Genomic DNA, 17,667 nt, shown 5'->3' with positions numbered 1-17,667 from the left:
GTTCTCCAGGCCAACTGCCTGGTGGATCTGTTAGGAACAAAGTTGTGGTTTTGTTGGGGATAGTGATGTATTTGCAGGGTTAGATGGGGCTGCAAAAAACAAAAATTCCTAATTTCCCTTTTTTGTGAACAAAATGTGCAATTTGCACTCCGACCTGAAAAACGCAGCAATACGCCACAAAGCGTCTAGTCTGTCGGAAAACAACACGAAGAAGTGATGAGCGCACGCTGGTGCACGCGCGTCACATGAAGGGGATGCATACGCGCGGTGGCGGGGACTGAAGATGGCGGATAGTGATGTTGAACCAGAGCCCGACTGGAGTAATCGGCCTTCCAACACTGCCGAGGACACTCTCGTCGCCATGGAATGCTTGCTCACCACCTTGAGAGCGCTTGAAGCAACGCTCAGGCAACAAGACATTTCGGAAATATCATCCACCGAATATTGCGACAACTTCTGCCAGGTAGCTAGCGTGCGTGCATGCAAAACTCAAAGGAAAAGCAATGTTTTTTCGCATAGCTAAACTAGCTAGCTAGCGCTGTTGGCTGTGTATGCGCCAGCGCCAATATGGCCTTTAGCTGCTAGCTGGAACATTTTGATCAGGATAAGCGAACAATATGCATCTAATGCACAATAAACGATCCCAGTAAAGTATAACATAACTGCATGACCTAACCACCAATGATTTGCAAAACATAGCCATGCTATCATCAGTTGGGCTACCTACTAGTTAGCCAGCTAACTAACGTTAGCAACCAATGTTGTCATGGTTGTTGTGCAAGCTTGTCCGAGAGAGAGACGGATGCAGTGGTCCAGGACGACAACTAGGCATGCAAAATATTTTAGTACAATATCCAGTCTGTAGAAACTAGTAGTTAACTAGTTTATCGTGCTGCTATTTGCAACGTTTAGAATATTTAAAGTAAGCGGGGCGGGGTGTTTCACGTTTTGTTTCAGGCACTTGCAGGCATGCATGTAAAAAGGCCTGCAGTGCAAATGTTTTTCGTCAGCCTACTTATCAATTAACCTAGTTAGTGTATTTATTCGCCATTTTATTTGTTAACTTCAACCTTACTTGTTTTATTGTCGAGTTAAGGAGTTTATTTGACCCTCACTCTACAAAAACATGCTTTCTCGGTAGTTGATGGCAACAACGTGGTTCATCCACGTTCATTTTGTTTTTAACGCTAAGTAACGTTAACACTTGTGTCAAAATCAATATTCAAGTATAAATAATTTGAAAATTTAGACGATTTTGTTTTTAACAGACTGTTCTGTAGTATCAGTTTGCTATGGTGTTTAATCTACTTTCGTAAAGTTGAGAATTTAAAGGGACAATCAGATTGCTACATCCCTTTTTTTTTTTACTTTTAAATTCATGATATAGCCATTCATTCTTGAATATGGTTTTTAAATGCCTCAATCTTAGTTTAACTGTCTTGTTTGTTTTTATAGGCTTTTTCTAAACTAATGTATTTGTAAACAATGTAATTTTAAACACACACTGTATAACCTCAACATGGTTAAAACTATGCTGATATTATTGATGGTCCTTGCATCTATAGCTCTGTCTATGAATTTGATAGTGCTTACTTTTCTCCAGCCCTATTCCTCAGCTGTTTACAGAATCAGTGGTGGGGAGATTACTTTACTTTATTGTTTGAACTGCAGATTTCCCATTTAACTATTTTACCAAAAACCCTAAACTGGGTTAATTATAGCTGCTAACCATTAATTGGAAGTTAATTGGGTGTTAGATATACCCAGGCGGGAGCTTATTCTCTGGAGGAGCGACTCTCATATTTACCCTAGATGGAGGTTAAATTTAGCCAACCCACTGTAATGGTGGTAGGGAAGTGCACACTGAGGACTCTTGGCAAGAGAGGCTTTGGGGAAATGTTGATGTGACAAACTGGGGGTCCACAGCTCTCTAGGTACACCTTGTCTTAGAGCTGTCAAATATGTAGGCTGCTCCCCCAGGCCCAATCAAGGTAAAGAGAGAGTGCAAGCTGGGACCAATCAGACAGGTACCGCCATGACAATTCAAATATATATTTATATACACATTTTTTAAATATATATTTTTTAGATTTACTTTTCTACACATAGATGGCGTAAAAGCAAGACTCATCACTTTGGACAAAAAGTAATGGGCCTTTTGTAAGAAACTGAAACAACAAATTCCATGCAATTTAGGAGGGAGAATAAAATAAATCCTGGGGGAAACACTCTGTAGCCTCTTTCCTCAATGAGCCTTGCCACACCTCACAGGAAGACTAATTAACAGTGACATATGGTGCCTGCCCTGCCTGCTATCAACACAATGTATTTGGCATTTAGGGTGTTTTCCAGTAAATAAGATAGCTGTTGTCTTAATCCTAATGAAAGTGAAAGTGCAAAGAAAACATATTTTTTAATAACCACAACCCAACTGCCTGTTTTTTTGTTGTCATTGAAAGCGTTTTTGACTAATCCATGACTGTCTTTGCAGGCACTGATGGACTACGCTGGGAGCAGGAATTCTGTGGAACATGGTCTTCCTCTCTTGGAGGTCTACTGCCTGGCCATCAACTGCTTTGCTGCTGCAAGGCCACATCTCACTGCAGACTCTGACACGGTTGCCCTGGTATTGAAGAGACTAGCACTGTGAGTCAACTCAGTAACAAAGTGCTTTACGCTGTTAGGGTTGTACCTAGATTATTATTTTGAAAGCAGAGTGATCACCACCCTTTCTACTGTGTGCTCCAATGCATAGCCTTCTTTTGTTGTTGACATGGCTTCATTGTTTTTTTCTTTGTGCTGCATGTTAGAAATAGATACCGTTGTGTCATGAAGTTTCACAAGTTGTCCTTCGTTGTCTCTGTTATTTTGCTTCCAGGAGCTGTTTTGAACTGTTGCTATCTGTGCCTGAAAACGAAATCCCTTATGAGGCCTGGGTTCAATTTCACCGCTCTGTTCAGGTAAAGGATGGGCTGTGAGATGTTAAGAAATAGTAGCTAATGAGAGAGAAGATGGAAGAAAAAATTATGATTGATCGACTGATTGAACTATAGAGAAGTGGATGCAGTATAAAGAGAGGTTTATTTACTTTCGCTTGGTGGTACTATTGACATGCTGTGTTGTTGATGAATGGCAGTGGCCCAAGCAATGTTCCCTGGAGAATACTACGTTATACACTGGTGCTGTCTGATAACGTGCTGTGGTTCTTGACCACCTGGGGCCTGTTTGATAGGAAGTTGGGAATCCACCAGAGGGGTTTGAGTAAATGTTTTACATTGAAAGTAAATGTGTTCTGGAAGAAGGGAGTGAAAGCATGACAACACATTAGCAGGGGGAATTGAGAGAAGTTGCAGTAGGGATTTTTTTAAATTTCCAATCCAAATCTTGATATAGTGAGGACATGTCCTACATTACAATACTTTATAGTGCCGGGACAATACCAGTATTGCGATACTCATTAGTATTGTGGCAAGGAAATAAAACACACAGCGGATTATAACTTCTTTAGAAAAACGTCCCTAATGTTAGAAACAAACATGTTGTCATCCAGAGTCACATTTATTTTCCAAGCTATAGCGTACAATATTTTATATACTGCATGTTTTTAAAATACCAAAGAGTTTGGTCTGCTTCATGTTTTCATTTTTTGCTGTGGAAAAAAAACATTGCAATACTGGTATCGTCACAGCCCTATTACTTTACCATGCTGTCGCTGTTGCCTCACCTGACAGTTGTGGCACAACCCCCTTTTTGTGTGTTCTTGCCGGGTTTTGCAGGTTGCCCATGATGCCTTGTTGGAGTATGGGAGCATAGATCTACAAGCCCTACTCCAAATCACAGGGGAGGGTGGAGCGTGGAGTAACCCTGTCCTAAGCGCCCTTCTCACCGGTCATCCCACAACCGCAGAGGAAGGTCAGTATCACAACCTTACTCTATTGTCAACAGTGCAATAATAAAGTAGCAGTGACTGTAATAAACCTCATCTTGTCTATTTGATGTATTTTACTATGATTCCAGTCAGCCAATCAAGTAGCATCTGTTGCTTTGTCATGTTCCTGTAGTTGACGCGTACATCTCCTTGGAGGGGGAGGGCTTCATGGAGATGCGGGTTAAACACCTGGAGAAAGTGGGGGAGGTGGCGAAGGCTGTGGTACTGGCTAAGGCCTGTGCTGAATGCCATCTTGTCTCCAACCAAACCACCTTCCGCCAGACCTATGTCTCTCTCCTCTGCCAACTGCTGCCGGGCGAGGAGGCCATCATGGAGGTCTGTCAGTGTGTTGTTGAGCTCAGCTCAGTTGCATTATTATTCATACTGCTATTTAAATTGCTTTCAGAGAATGCTGTTATGTAAGAAAATAAATGTGATGGCTTAGTGAATTTGACAGTGTTGTTCGTTTGAACTCCTTTGCCCTTAAAATGTAAGCGATATTTTCCAGGATACTGTAGTTGGTGTTTTCAGAAAGTATTCATACCTCTTGACTTATTCCACATTTTGTTGTTACTGCCTGAATTCAAAATGGATTCGATAGATTTAGACACAATACCCCATAATTACATATTGAAACATGATTTTACAACATTTTGCAAATGAATTGCAGCAATATCTCACACCCCTGAGTCAATACATGTTAGAATCAACTTTGGCAGCGATTTAGAGCTGAGTCTTTCTGGGTAAGTTTCTTAAGGATCCGCTCCTTTTTTTTATTTTTAAATTTCACCTAAAATAGCATACCCAAATCTAACTGCCTGTAGCTCAGGCTGTGAAGCAAAGATATGCATGTTCTTGGTACCATTTGAAAGGAAACACTGAGGTTTGTGGAAATGTGAAAGGAATGTAGGAGATTATAACACATTAGATCTGGTAAAAAGATAATACAAAGAAAAATACCAACCATTCTTTTGTATTTTTGAAATCTTTGAAATGCAAGAGAAAAAAACATATTTTATTGTTCCAGCCCAGGTGCAATTTAGATTTTGGCCACTAGATGGCAGCAGTGTACATGCAAAGTTTTAGACTCATCCAATTAACTATTACCGTACATTTCTGTTCAAAATGTTGTCCAAATGTGCCTAATTTGTTTATGAATAACTTTTCATTTTCAAAATTGTGCACTCTCCTCAAACAATAGCGTGGTATTTTTTCACTGTAATAGCTACTGTAAATTCGACACTGCAATTAGATTAACAAGATTTTAAGCTTTCTGCTAATATCCGATATGTCTATGTCCTGGGAAATGTTCTTGTTACTTACAACCTCATGCTAATCGCATTAGCTAATGTTAGCTCAACCGTCCCGTGGAAGGAACACCAATCCAGAATAAGTTTTGAGAGCTTTGCACACCTGGATTGTACAATATTTGCAGTAATTAATAATGACACCCTGCTCAAAGGGATATTCTATGTCTGTTTTATTTTTTTACCCATCTACCAATAGGTGCCCTTTGCGGGGCATTGGAAAACCTCTGGTCTTTGGTTGAATCTGTTTAAAATTCAATGCTTGATTAGAGATTTTACATATACTTGTATGTGTGGGGTGATGTAGATATGATGTAGTCATTCAAAAATCATGTTATACATTATCATTGCACACAGAGTGAGTCCATGCAACTTAGGTGACTTGTTAAGCACATTTTTACTCCTGAACTTATTTAGGGGTTGGAAACGTATTAACTTGAGACATTTCAGCGTTTCGTTTTTAATTAATTTGTTAAAATGTCTAGAAACATAATTCCACTTTGACATTATGGGGTATTGCTTGTAGGCCAGTGACACATCTCAATTTAATCAATTTAAAATTCAGGCTGTAACAACAAAATGTGGAAAAAGTCAGGGGGTGTGTATACTTTCTGAAGGCCACCGACTTGGCCTTTTATTTATTTATCCCACAGATATCCAGACTGGACTGTAAGGATGTGCTGGATATTACATGCAATTTGGAGACCGAGGGGGAGGATAACACGGCCTTCATCCTGTGTACTACCTTCCTAACTCAACAGCTGCAGCAGCAGAGCCTGTACTGTTCCTGGTCAGTTTTCAGTGGTCAATGTCAAGAGTTTTGCAACGCATATGGATAAATTGAAATTCTTATTTCCGCACTGGTATGTGTTTTTGGGTCTTGTTCCAATTTTATATTTTTCTATGCTATTTCATCTTTTCTGTCTTTTTTAGGGAGCTCACACTGTTGTGGAGTAAGCTGCAGAGAAGGATCGACCCATCTTTGGAATCACTGCTGGAGCGTTGCTTGCAGCTAGGTGCAATTGCTAAGACTGTCTACCATCTGCTCTTCCTTGTGCGTGTCATCCGGACAGAGGTAGGAGAATAGACTTTTCTACCTCTGATTTTGATATGTCATTGCAATATAAAGTTTTAACTTATTTTAGTTAAATATCAGTTACAATTTCCCAAAATGTAAAGTAACTGCCCAGTGTTTCCAGATTTCTATGAAATATGACCTATAATTATTTACAATATGAGTGAAATCGTTTTACTTAAAAAAAAAATGTAATTAAGTATGTTAAAAAGCAACTTTTCTGTGTTGGAATGATGTCGGCATACCCCAAAAACAGAATGTTGTGGGTGTAAAGACGGGTTGGTTGTTCAGCAACAAAAGCAACGCGTGCGCAACTATGGGGTAAAACGGACGGGTTGGCTTACACTGTTGACGACATGTAAACTATATAATTAGTCTCAATGTTTAATGAACACAAATACATTTGCTCAATGAGCACTTACTGTCTCTGAAATACATCGTTACAATTGTTGGTTAGCTAGTGAGTTTGAGCCATATTAGCATAGACATGACATCAGTCAAAACAAGACATGGTATCAATACAAGATACATGCTGAAATGAGCCATCTGCAATTTCCCACAAGGAAGATTTTTGTCATTGTTGCTAGACATCAATGCACGCGTCATTTTCATGACGTTGTCAGCCAACCCGTCTATACTGGACATTAAATATTCATGTAAGTAAACCGCTAATTGGCCAGCTCAATCCTCAGTGAGATGACATGTTCTGAGGAAATAGCAGCATTTTTGAAACGATCTGTTTGAGATAAGTTTGAGGTGGGGTTTTTGAAGTGTGTTAAAAAAAAATATTTTATACATTGGTCACGAGTATATGACGAGTCAACAACATTTGGATATGACTCAACAGAATAAAAACAATTTAAGGTAAAATTTTCACTGGGCAGTTACTTTGAATTGTAGGCCACTGTCACACCATTGGAAAAAACGATCTCATGTTTATTCTACAGGCAGATGAGCTGGGTCTGGCTTCATCTGTGGAGTTATGTGTTAAAGCACTACAGCTCCCAAAGCAAGAGGAGACAGAAACAAGGATATCTGTGTGCAAGACTGTATCCTGCCTCCTACCAGACGATCTTGAGGTGTTGCGGGCCTGCCAGCTGACAGAGTTTCTCTTAGGCCTCTCTCATGTGGCCTTCAGCACCCTTCAAGAGCTCTATCTGCGGCCCGATCAGAAGTATGACCAGGAAAATGCCATTATCCCCAACTCGCTGCGGTGTGAACTGCTCCTGGCACTTAAAGCCCACTGGCCTTTTGACCCTGAATTCTGGGACTGGAAGACACTCAAGCATCAGTGCATCATGCTGCTGGGGCTTGAACCTGAGCCGGAGGAGGAAGAGGAGAAAGGGAGGGGGCAGGAAGAGGTTAGTCTTGAACAGGATGTAAAGGAGGAGGTGGAGAGGGGATTTGTTGATATGCCAAAAGAATACGTAAATGGGACAAGTGGAAGCATTGATGGTCATGAGAAAGATGAAGAAAATGACCGGGACAGTAAACCACCTTCAAAGCCAGATGCTGAGGGTACCTCAGAGCAGGGTTCACTGCAGAAGAAATACAAGTTCTTCTGCAAGATTTGTAAGAAATCTGTTACTGAGACTCGAATCCTTCTTCACTCTAAGAGGCATGAAGAAAACGGTGTTTCCACCTGCCCTGTCTGCCTGAAGAAGTTTAAGAGCAGAAAGGATTTTATTCCACACACCAAACTACACCTTCAGATGCCATCCAGAAGCACTCGACAGAAGAAAAAGGACAAAAAGAGGGTTGATTTGGATAAGGAAATGGAGGAGGACGACTTGGATGACTTGGAGCCTGGTGAGATTGCCCTTGACCCATCCTTAATGCTGTACTACCAGTCCACACATGATCCTGATGTTCTGGAGCACATTTTAGAGCAAGCTTCATCTGCACCCAGGAAGCCTGGTCATGAGGATAACATTACAATTGAATACATTAACGTTCATTTTGAATTGCAGAATCGTGACATATACACATGCCCTGCTACTCACTGTACAAAGACTTTTAAGCATTCCAAGTACCTGGGTGTGCACCTTAAATCAGAAGACCATGTTAGCGACGAGAACGTGAAACATTATTGTGAAATGAGAGACCGTAGGGAAAAGTGCACTTACTGTCGGCGCCACTTCATGTCTGCCTATCACCACCGCAGGCATCGACGTGTGCACTACGGTGACCTGCCTTACATGTGTATGGTCACAGATTGTGGTGCTCGTTTCAGCACCTCCAATGAGCTTGTTACACATAAGCAGAGCCATGGCTTTCAACTTAGCTACCAGTGTGAGCTCAAAGGCTGTAGTCTTTCTTTCTGTGACTTGGGGCAGGTATACCACCATGAAGCACAGCACTTTCGTGATGCAGCATACAGCTGCACTAGCCTTGATTGCAAGAAGTTCTACTTTTCTAAAAAGGAATTTGGCCGTCATTTAGCCACACACGGCATTACCTTCTCTGAGGAAGACTTTGAGGCACAGAGGAAGGCCAAAATAAAACATCTTGACTCCATAACAGAGGAGCTAACCAGCCCCAAAAAGTCGTGTGACATAAAGACTGTACTGGAGGAGGTAGTCAACGGGGAAAACAATGCTACTTTCTCTACATGCAGTGCCTCCTCACAGAGTTGCAAGGAGCCCAAGGGCACAATGGCATCTGTTGCTGTGTGCTTTGATGGAAAAAAGTTCACTTGTGGTTTCGAGAGGTGTGGATTGACCTTCTCCAAAGCTAGAGATGTCCACCAGCACCTAAGGTGTGTTCATCCAGAACATTTCAAGTCTGAGAATAAGGAACGCAAAAATCTTGTCAAAGAGAAGGACTTGAAATCGAAAGGTCTAAAGATAAAAACAGAGAAGAACAACGATGACAAGAACAAACATGAACTTGCAGCTTGTCTGCTAATGAAGGGGTCGAGCCAGGAAAATGCTTGTCCTTCTATTAAGAACACAGCAACATCTCACTCAAGCCTGGACAATGACCCTTTGAGAGAGATTTTGATTGGGCTTAGCCAGCTTAGTCTGACTCTCTCCAGCTCTACAAATGGATTTTGTGAGCCCTTCCATCCAATCTCAGGATCCACATCAAAGATATCCTGCCATCAGGGTCTTGGTACCAGGTCCCCAGTTGTGTTTTTGCAAAAGAGAGCGCAACCCGCTGTTGGCAAGAGGGTGAAACTGATATCAAACACTGAACCATCAGTAGCCCACAGTCTACCCTCAGAGCAACACTTAGATGCAGACCAGGTCAGCCCCTTTGTTTTACAAGCCTCTACTAAACCATACTTCTGTGAGCTTAATGATTGCAACTTTAGAAGTGTGACCAGCACAACCCTAATGCGCCACTACATGAACAAGCATCATTTCTCAGAGAAGAAGGCGAAAGGAATGAAGATCCTCAAATCACTGACATTTAAGCCATTTAAGTGTCACCTCTGCTTCAAATGCCATAGAGAGAAGACGGACTTGAGGGTTCATTATCTTCACACGCATAGACTTAGCGAGGCAGTTGTGGAGCAAATGAGCTGTTTGTCTAAAAAGCGGGTTGAGGGTAAACCCCCAGAACCCACCAAGCCAACAGTCTCCATAACACAACCCCCAGAACCCACCAAGCCAACAGTCTCCATAAAACAACCCCCAGAACCCACCAAGCCAACAGTCTCCTTTACACAGCCCCCAGAACACACCAAGCAAACAACCTCCTTTACACAAAAATCTCAGACCCCCACCTGGCAACACCCCTCCTGGCAGCAGAAGTACCAAAAAAAGAAAATAATGCGACAAAATATTGTACAATTTGCTAAATCTGGAGACAAGCGTAAGAAATGCAGTCATGCTCCATCTTCTGTGCAGGATCACTTCGAAGAGGAGGAAAGTGAAGACGGAAGCATGCGAAGAGGCAAGGGCGGCATTTATATGTGCAAGCACAAGGACTGTGGGGTTATTTTCTCCCACACCTCCAGTCTTAATCGCCACCAGAAGAAGATTCATTCGCAGGTGATGAGACATCCTTCCGTGCTTTCAGAAGACCCAGCTTTACAGAAGTTTAGGTGCAGCTACGCCAACTGTAATGCTTCTTACCTCCTGAACAGTAGCTTGGTGCGACACACAGAGAGTGAGCATCCTAACCAGGTGACCAGTAGCTTAAAGCGTCACAGAAAAAGTGATCATCCTAACCAGGCGACCAGTAGTCTAAAGCGTCACAGAAAAAGTGATCATCCTTACCAGGCGACCTTGTGCTGCAAGTATGACGGCTGTACACAAGTGTTCACCCAAAGCCGTAGTCTGAAAAAACATGTACTCTCTAGCCACCTCAATTATTATGATTCACTCGTATTACGTCTCCAGAATACTCACAAGGACACGTCAGCCACTGGATGCCAAAAGAAGCTGATCATCACATCTACGCCACAGAAAGATGCAACCAAGCTACCCGTCAGGCAATCTCTAAGACACTGCCCAAAGTCTCCTGAAGATGTTAAGGCTGAAGAAACTAGTGAAGAGCAAGATGAAGATGACGGTGAAAATGTGTCAACTGAAAAGAAATCCAGAAGGTTTGAAGATATGGTATTCCGTTCCCATGAGGAGGCCTTGCAGATGTGCCAAGATCGTTGTCAACGTGAAGCCTACCCGTGCATGGTGCAAGGTTGTGATTCCGTAGTCAAATTTATACGTAGTATGCGCCGTCACTATTTGACTTGCCACAAATTAACCAATCAGGCTTTTGTATTGAATGAGAATAAGCTTGTGTTTAGTGCAGAGCAACTGGACGAGCTGATTCAGAGGAATACTGTATTATCTGCTTGCCCTGATATGACGAGGGCACCTAACGGAGTTCTGAAGATGGAGTATCAAGCAGAGCCAGATAACCCTGGGGGTCCATCTGTCCCTATGAGTCTGCACTCCATCGAAGCAGACACACTTGATGAGCATGACCCACTGGGGTTCAAAGAGGAGCCACCTGCTGAGAGGAATGTTTTGGTGGGTGCCGATGACTTGCTTTATGGAGAACCTAGTGGGCACACTGAAGAGCCTGTTACTCAAAACAGCCAAGAGGAGGGGCCAAGGCGAAAATCCTCAAACCCGCCCGCTCTTGATCTCTCTCCACCATCCTCCCTCCGATTCAGTGTTGATGAGGGCTTCATGGACAGTTCAGGCAAAGATGGTGGCAAACCAACAATTTCTATGCCATTGCCCTCCCCTCAAGCCCGCCAGCCACTTAAACGTAAGAACGAGCTCTCTGAGCTCCTTCCCATTCCAAAGGACCCCCAGCCTCACAGCCCTCCCCCTCGCACATTTGACCTGGCTGCTTATAAACCTATGGGATTCGAGTCATCTTTCCTGAAATTCATACAGGAGAGCACTAAGGATGATGTGAGGCCCCGGGCTTCTCACTGCAACAGCCACAGGCCTGAACCACCTGTGGTGTCTGCTCGGCGGCGGGATTCCTACAGACGTAACTGTTCTGTAAAGGAGAACAGCCAGATGGGCCTCACTACTACCCGTAGCAGGCGGGCCCGATCTTCCCCACTTCAGCCTCTTCCCAGGACAGGGGAATACACATCAGTCCAGAACTTGCGCCTCATCTTGGACAAGGCTCTGACGGGTTGTGGTGACCTAGCCATTAAGCAGCTGCAGTACCTCAGGCCCGTGGTAGTTCTTGAGAGGCCAAGGTTTTCCACCTCCTTGCTTGACCTCTTCCCCACAAAAACTAATGATAAGCTACTTCTTGACGATTCGTAGAACTGAGTACCTTTGTGTCCAATATAAAGACTATCCCAGTGTTTTTTTCCCCCTAATGTATTTACTACTCTGATATTATCAGTATCTTTTTAAGTTGCCAAACTGATTAGCTCAAGGGCCCTTAATTGAAATACAACAGATACGTGTGTAAAATGATCCTTCCCCTGATTTTTTAATAACTTCTTTAGAGTATTTGTATTACATTTCTGTCAGGTGATGAACGTTCTAATGTGTATATATATATGCGTCTTCTCACTACACAAAGAAGTTTTATAAAACATTTTCAAATATTATTTAGAACTGTGTAGCTCATTGTTCCATTTCAATGCTATTAATTTGTCTGAAAATAGCTTTCATGGGACAGAAACATCTCATTTGCCCACTAATAACTTGAGGAAAAATATTGTCCCCTCTGAATATCAAGACCCCTTTGTTTTTTTCAATGCAGTGGGCAGATGTGTAATGCTTTATAAGAATAATAAATGTTTGAATAGGCCCTTTCAAAAATATGAAATTGCATTGTCTATCTTTATTTTCCTTGTCATGCCTTTACATTGATTAGTCTTTAAACTCTTCAGGGAACTAGTCAGTGAAAATATAGTGGACTATTTAATACTATCTATGAAAATAAACCCATTTTACTTTATACAGTGGCTTTTCTCACGAGAAAGTGTTTCTATAACGAGTGTGCTCACTAGCAAAGTGGCACGTGCTCTCTAGCAAAAAGCGCGCAGGTAAAGTACTGTATCTGCACACTGTTGGCTAGAATGCACGTATAGCCTATATGGTGAGATTATTATGGACAAAAGATCAAGATTATTTTTATTTGTCAAATGGCAGCTAAGCATCCAATGATAATTCTCCAGAATAAGACCCTCTATTTATTGGAAATGAGCATCAAGCTCATCACCTTGCACTTTCACCGCCCTGTGAAGTTTATCGAACTGTATTTAATCTGTAGCCTAATAAACTGCATGATTTCCCGACCAGTCGTAGTGGAAGGACCACACATCATCGTGATACTCCCAAGTTTTCTTCAATATTATGGTTATATAAATATTTGTGCATAAAAGCGTTTCCACCGACTTCTCTCACATAATTAATTTTATCGACACCAGTTGGTTTTCTTCACATTTGGAGAGTTTACCGACCATGTCTGTTTCTGTCAGGCCTGTCATGAGGTACTTTACTTGCATACGGTTGGATGAAAACCTGGTTTGACATTTCAGATTTAGGAATGATAATTTTTCACAAAGCAGTTTGGTTGTAGTGAACTACACTGAACAAAAATATAAACACAACATGTAAAGTGTTGGTTTTATCAACTGAAATTAAAGATCCCAGAAATGTTCCATATGTACAAAAAGTTTGTTTCTCTCAAATGTTGTGCACAAATTTGTTTACATCCAGGTTAACGAGCAAGTTTTCTTTGCCAAGATAATCCATCCTCCTGACAGGTGTAGCATATCAAGAAGCTGATTAAACAGCATGCTCATTACACAGGTGCACTTTGTGCTGGGGGCAAAAAGCCACTAAAATCTGTAGTTTTGTGTCACAACACAATGCCACAGATGTTTTGAGGGAGCACGTCTGTAATAAAAGTCCTTTTGTGGGGGGAAACTAATTCTGATTGTCTGCACCCCTACCCCTGCCCAGTCATGTGAAATCCATAGGTTAGAGCCTAATTCATTTATTCCAATTGACTGATTTCCTTATATGAACTGTAACTCAGTAAAATCTTTGTAATTGTTGCATTTATATTTTGTTAAGTATACTTTTTCAAAATAACTTTAGTTAAGTAAACTATATGTTTCTTAAGGGTAGCTTAACGTTTCCAGGTTGAAGTAATCGGTGGCTTGGTAAACTGAGCTCCCGAGTGGCGCAGCGGTCTAAGGCACTGCATCTCAGTGCAAGAGGCGTCACTACAGTCCCTGGTTTGAATCCAGGCTGTATTGCATCTGGCCGTGATTGGGAGTCCCATAGGGCAGCGCACAATTGGCCCAGGGTTGTCCAGGTTTGGCCGGGGTAGGCCATCATTGTAAATAAGGATTTGTTCTTAAGTGACTTGCCTAGTTAAATAAACTATTTAAACCATGTTTTCAGATGCACAAACACTGGTTAGTGTGGTAGGAACAGGACCAAAACAATGGAGAAGTTGAGCCTTGCACTTCAATGCTCTTAGTTGATGTGTAAATTGACCCACTATGCTGTTCATTTTCTGCATCTATGTCATATTGCTGAGACTACCTTTTAAGGTATATTTATAAAAAGGCATGTAAGTGGTATTAAACTGTTCATTAATAAATCTGCAATGATCAGTTCGCAATAATGTGCAGTCATAATTTGGGAAGAAAGGAGAAAAAACTATAATTTCAATGTCTTAACTGTTTATTGCAGATTTATGAACTTCGCTAAACCGCTTAATATGATAAGGAATAAGACGGGTGTATTCCATGATTGACCAGTTGTGTTCAAAACCAAGGGCTACATTTATTAGACTGGTTTCACTGGGGTTGGGAAAATGTCTGATTACAAAACAGGGGAAGATAGAAGATGGTGGTTGTTCAAGTCAGACAGCCAACCCAAAGACACAGACTATACAGTACGTGGTTTTGTTCTCCCATCTCACCGTACAGCTTCCTGGAAGAGAAACAAACAGATTGTGATTAGTTCCCATTCCAACATTCTACAGATTATGAAAAACCATTGTGGGCCTCTGCTGTTACTTAGCTTTGTAGACACTGTCTGCAAAACATTGTTATGTTGCTTACTGTCCATAGTGTTGTCCCAGAAGCAAGAGCTGGCAGTGTGCAGGCCTGCTCCATTTTTCTGCAGTATGATGCAAGTCACTAATGGTGAACACAGTAAAGACCTGTAAATCATTACCTGATCTTGTTGGGTCCTTTCATTGCCATACTTTTACATTTTACAAATGTACTGTACACAACATAACAAGAAGGGTTACCTATGTATTTAAAGGGTTTTCCTAGTTTGGACAGTTGATTCAGACTTGTTTCCACCACACTGGATGTCCATTGGTTAATTCGATTTTGTTGATAGGCACTGCTTCCAATAGTTGTCTCCACAGTCTAAGTATTTATTTCAGTTAACACTGACATGTCAATCACCACTTGTTTAGGAAACTGCAAATACATTTTATGATTGTAGTAATATCACCAATTGCGCAAATACTTACATCTTGTATGATTGTAGTTATATCATCAACGACAAATGCAGTCTGAAAAGGGAGCGAAAATATCATTTTTTCTAGCTAGGAAAGTAACATTTGCAGTATGGCATTTGGTGTTTTTGTCTCTTGTTTTATTTCCCACATACAGTAAGTATATAGCCACCAGATTTTAGAGGTCAGTTTATCTGGCCCGCTCAAATAATAGACATAACGTCACAGCAACATTAATGTAGTCAATGTGATACAATGCAACAATATAGGCCGGGAAAGAACTCAAATGTTTCCCGAAGATAATTTAATGTAGCGTTTTTTCTTTAAACCTACCTCTTCAGATAATTGAAATTCGTCCATGGTCCTGTGGCGTACGAAAGTTTTAGATGGTTGCTATAGGAACCTCCAAACAAATATATCAACGTCAAATCACGGGGACCTGAATCTGTGCAACAGAAATTCTGAGATTATTTGGTTTCAAGTTTAGGCTATTATTTCCGCCTATAGTGTCAGTTGGGTTTTATTTTCAATATCCATTTCTTTTATGTCTATGCCATATCCCGAATATTCAGAAAAAGGGGACGTTTTAAGATGTCAGATATTTTCATTTATTTATGGATAACATAGGCCTTAAGCACAAATGTGTGACCATGATGTAAAGAAAAACACATTCAATGGAAATAATGGATGGAATGTTGTGGAGAAAGACGCCTAATTAGGCCCTGTCATAATTATCTGCAGCGTTTGTGAAGTCATGCGTATAGAATTACTAGAATCTCATTTTAGATGCTCGAATGTCGACCAATTTGTGGGAAATTAAATTGCGCCACAACACGTTTTATCAGTGCATTTCATCCATCTAGCCATTTAAAATGTCAAAACATTGATTGAAATGGATTGGATTGAAGGAGCTGAACCCCAATCATCTGAGTGGTCAAGGATGCGTTGTGCATTAACGACATGCTTCACTGGTAGCAACATAGTCAGACATGCAACTTTCAATACGGTTGTTCCGTCGCCGCAGACTATTTTTGAAGGATGGAAACGCTTCACAGCTTTATTTGTGGCTGCTCTCTCCTACCTGTGTTATATCTACTGGGACAGAATAGAACTTGCTTCACGTGTAAGTGTGGTCCTAACTCCTGTCTCATCCATCATCATCACCCACAGCACAGAAGACAATTCAATGTCTATTCATCGGTTGGTTCAACGGAATTTCCTTGAAATGACGTGGAAACAACGTTGATTCAACCAGTGTGTGCCCAGTGGGCATCACCACCACCATCAGAGTGGCAGTTGACTACTTCAAGCAGCTTGATGCTATGTTTAATCAAAATTCATTACCATTAGTGAATTATTTAGCAGTCAAATGATCATGAAAGGAGGCCACAAACTCATTTTCTGTAACCAAATATTTGATTCAGCCACCCATGTTCATGTTTTGTCCATTAAAAGTTATGTGTTCATTTTAAATGTAGCAATTAACCTTTTATAGGCTACTGATGTATTACATTCTCAACGTTTTCATTAAGGCTGCCTGGACTTGGGTGACCAAATGTCCAGCTAGCTGGAAGAACTCAGGGGAGAAGGTGGAGCAGCGAAGGTCCAGAAAAAGGCATCAAAGCCCTCTGCTGATCAAAGTCAAGCGGCTAGAATTGAAAGTGACTGCTATGAAGAGAACCTTGATGAAGCATGGTTCACATCGAACCTCCCCATCTTGTTCCTCCCCACACTGCTCTCAACACATTCTCCAGACCAAGGGCTCTGTACACACCAACAGCGCTTCAGACTGGGAGAGTGCTGCATAGGTCATAAAGATAACATGGACTCCACTCCAAAGGAGAACTTTAAATGGTTATTTCATTGACCCTGCAGTTTAGACTGTGCAGGACACCTATGTGTATTGCTTGAAATCAATGCCTTCCCACAGGAGATTATTACTGATTATCTGTAATGTTCATAGAATGGAATAAATCCAAAATAGGTTTACCTACTCAGTTGACTTTGTTTATCAAGCTCATAATCATGTTACTTTCCAAATTACTTTGTTTTCAGTCATTTTACATTCATGGTATTATTATTATTATATATATATATATATACATGTATTTATTAGCATGTGTAAAGTAAGAAGATACAATTTCATCACAACGTCATTAGTTGATTTAATAATACACTTTTGCCGCCCTCCCCATGAGTTGTATATACACATGTACAGTACCAAAAAAGGTACAGGAAAAAAATCTGACAAACATATAAACATGTCACTCATTATTATGAGGACTGTTTCGCTAGCACACACTGGAATATATTCCGGGATTCATCCAATGGCGTTGAGGGGTTTACCACATCAGTCACCGGCTTCATTAATAAGTGCATCGACAATGTCGTCCCCACATTGACTGTACGTACATATTCCAACAGGAAGCCAT

General features: G+C 41.2%; 2 protein-coding genes across 3 annotated transcripts; one reads left to right on the top strand and one right to left on the bottom strand.

Annotated features, from left to right (window-relative positions):
* The first annotated feature begins 257 nt into the window (after window positions 1-257).
* On the top strand, window positions 258-12,563 carry rlf (RLF zinc finger). Its single transcript, XM_039009299.1, has 8 exons — window positions 258-463; window positions 2,492-2,646; window positions 2,879-2,960; window positions 3,777-3,912; window positions 4,062-4,264; window positions 5,889-6,025; window positions 6,169-6,310; window positions 7,258-12,563. Exons 1-8 carry the CDS (start codon window positions 284-286, stop codon window positions 12,052-12,054), a joined length of 5,832 nt encoding a protein of 1,943 aa, XP_038865227.1. The 5' UTR covers window positions 258-283; the 3' UTR covers window positions 12,055-12,563.
* Window positions 12,564-14,511: 1,948 nt separating this feature from the next.
* On the bottom strand, window positions 14,512-15,626 carry LOC120059818 (dynein light chain Tctex-type 1-like). Of its 2 annotated transcripts, XM_039008869.1 has the most exons (5): window positions 15,569-15,626; window positions 15,251-15,292; window positions 15,020-15,143; window positions 14,826-14,903; window positions 14,512-14,694 (listed from the first exon to the last, which is right to left on the bottom strand). In XM_039008869.1, exons 1-5 carry the CDS (start codon window positions 15,593-15,595, stop codon window positions 14,624-14,626), a joined length of 342 nt encoding a protein of 113 aa, XP_038864797.1. In that variant the 5' UTR covers window positions 15,596-15,626; the 3' UTR covers window positions 14,512-14,623. The 2 variants fall into 2 exon arrangements, with proteins under 2 accessions (XP_038864797.1, XP_038864798.1); XM_039008870.1 differs by lacking the exon at window positions 15,251-15,292 and having other exon boundaries at window positions 15,569-15,595.
* Window positions 15,627-17,667: the final 2,041 nt, after the last annotated feature.

The sequence above is a fragment of the Salvelinus namaycush genome, chromosome 15 (genome assembly GCF_016432855.1).
Source record: "Salvelinus namaycush isolate Seneca chromosome 15, SaNama_1.0, whole genome shotgun sequence".
In the NCBI taxonomy this organism is placed as follows: domain Eukaryota; kingdom Metazoa; phylum Chordata; class Actinopteri; order Salmoniformes; family Salmonidae; genus Salvelinus; species Salvelinus namaycush.
Note: the sequence above shows the minus strand (reverse complement) of the source record. Positions and strands in the feature narration are given on the sequence as shown.

What these genes read in the sequence shown, in the direction of transcription:
- rlf (XM_039009299.1), top strand. Translation starts at nt 284, where the DNA reads ATGGCGGATAGTGATGTTGAACCAGAGCCCGACTGGAGTAATCGGCCT. An exon ending in AATTTCACCGCTCTGTTCAG is followed by an intron (nt 2,961 to 3,776) that starts GTAAAGGATGGG and finishes CGGGTTTTGCAG; the next exon opens with GTTGCCCATGATGCCTTGTT. An exon ending in TGCGTGTCATCCGGACAGAG is followed by an intron (nt 6,311 to 7,257) that starts GTAGGAGAATAG and finishes TTTATTCTACAG; the next exon opens with GCAGATGAGCTGGGTCTGGC.
- LOC120059818 (XM_039008869.1), bottom strand. Translation starts at nt 15,595, where the DNA reads ATGGACGAATTTCAATTATCTGAAGAG. An exon ending in AATTTCAATTATCTGAAGAG is followed by an intron (nt 15,293 to 15,568) that starts GTAGGTTTAAAG and finishes CTCCCTTTTCAG; the next exon opens with ACTGCATTTGTCGTTGATGA. An exon ending in AAAACCCTTTAAATACATAG is followed by an intron (nt 14,904 to 15,019) that starts GTAACCCTTCTT and finishes GTTCACCATTAG; the next exon opens with TGACTTGCATCATACTGCAG.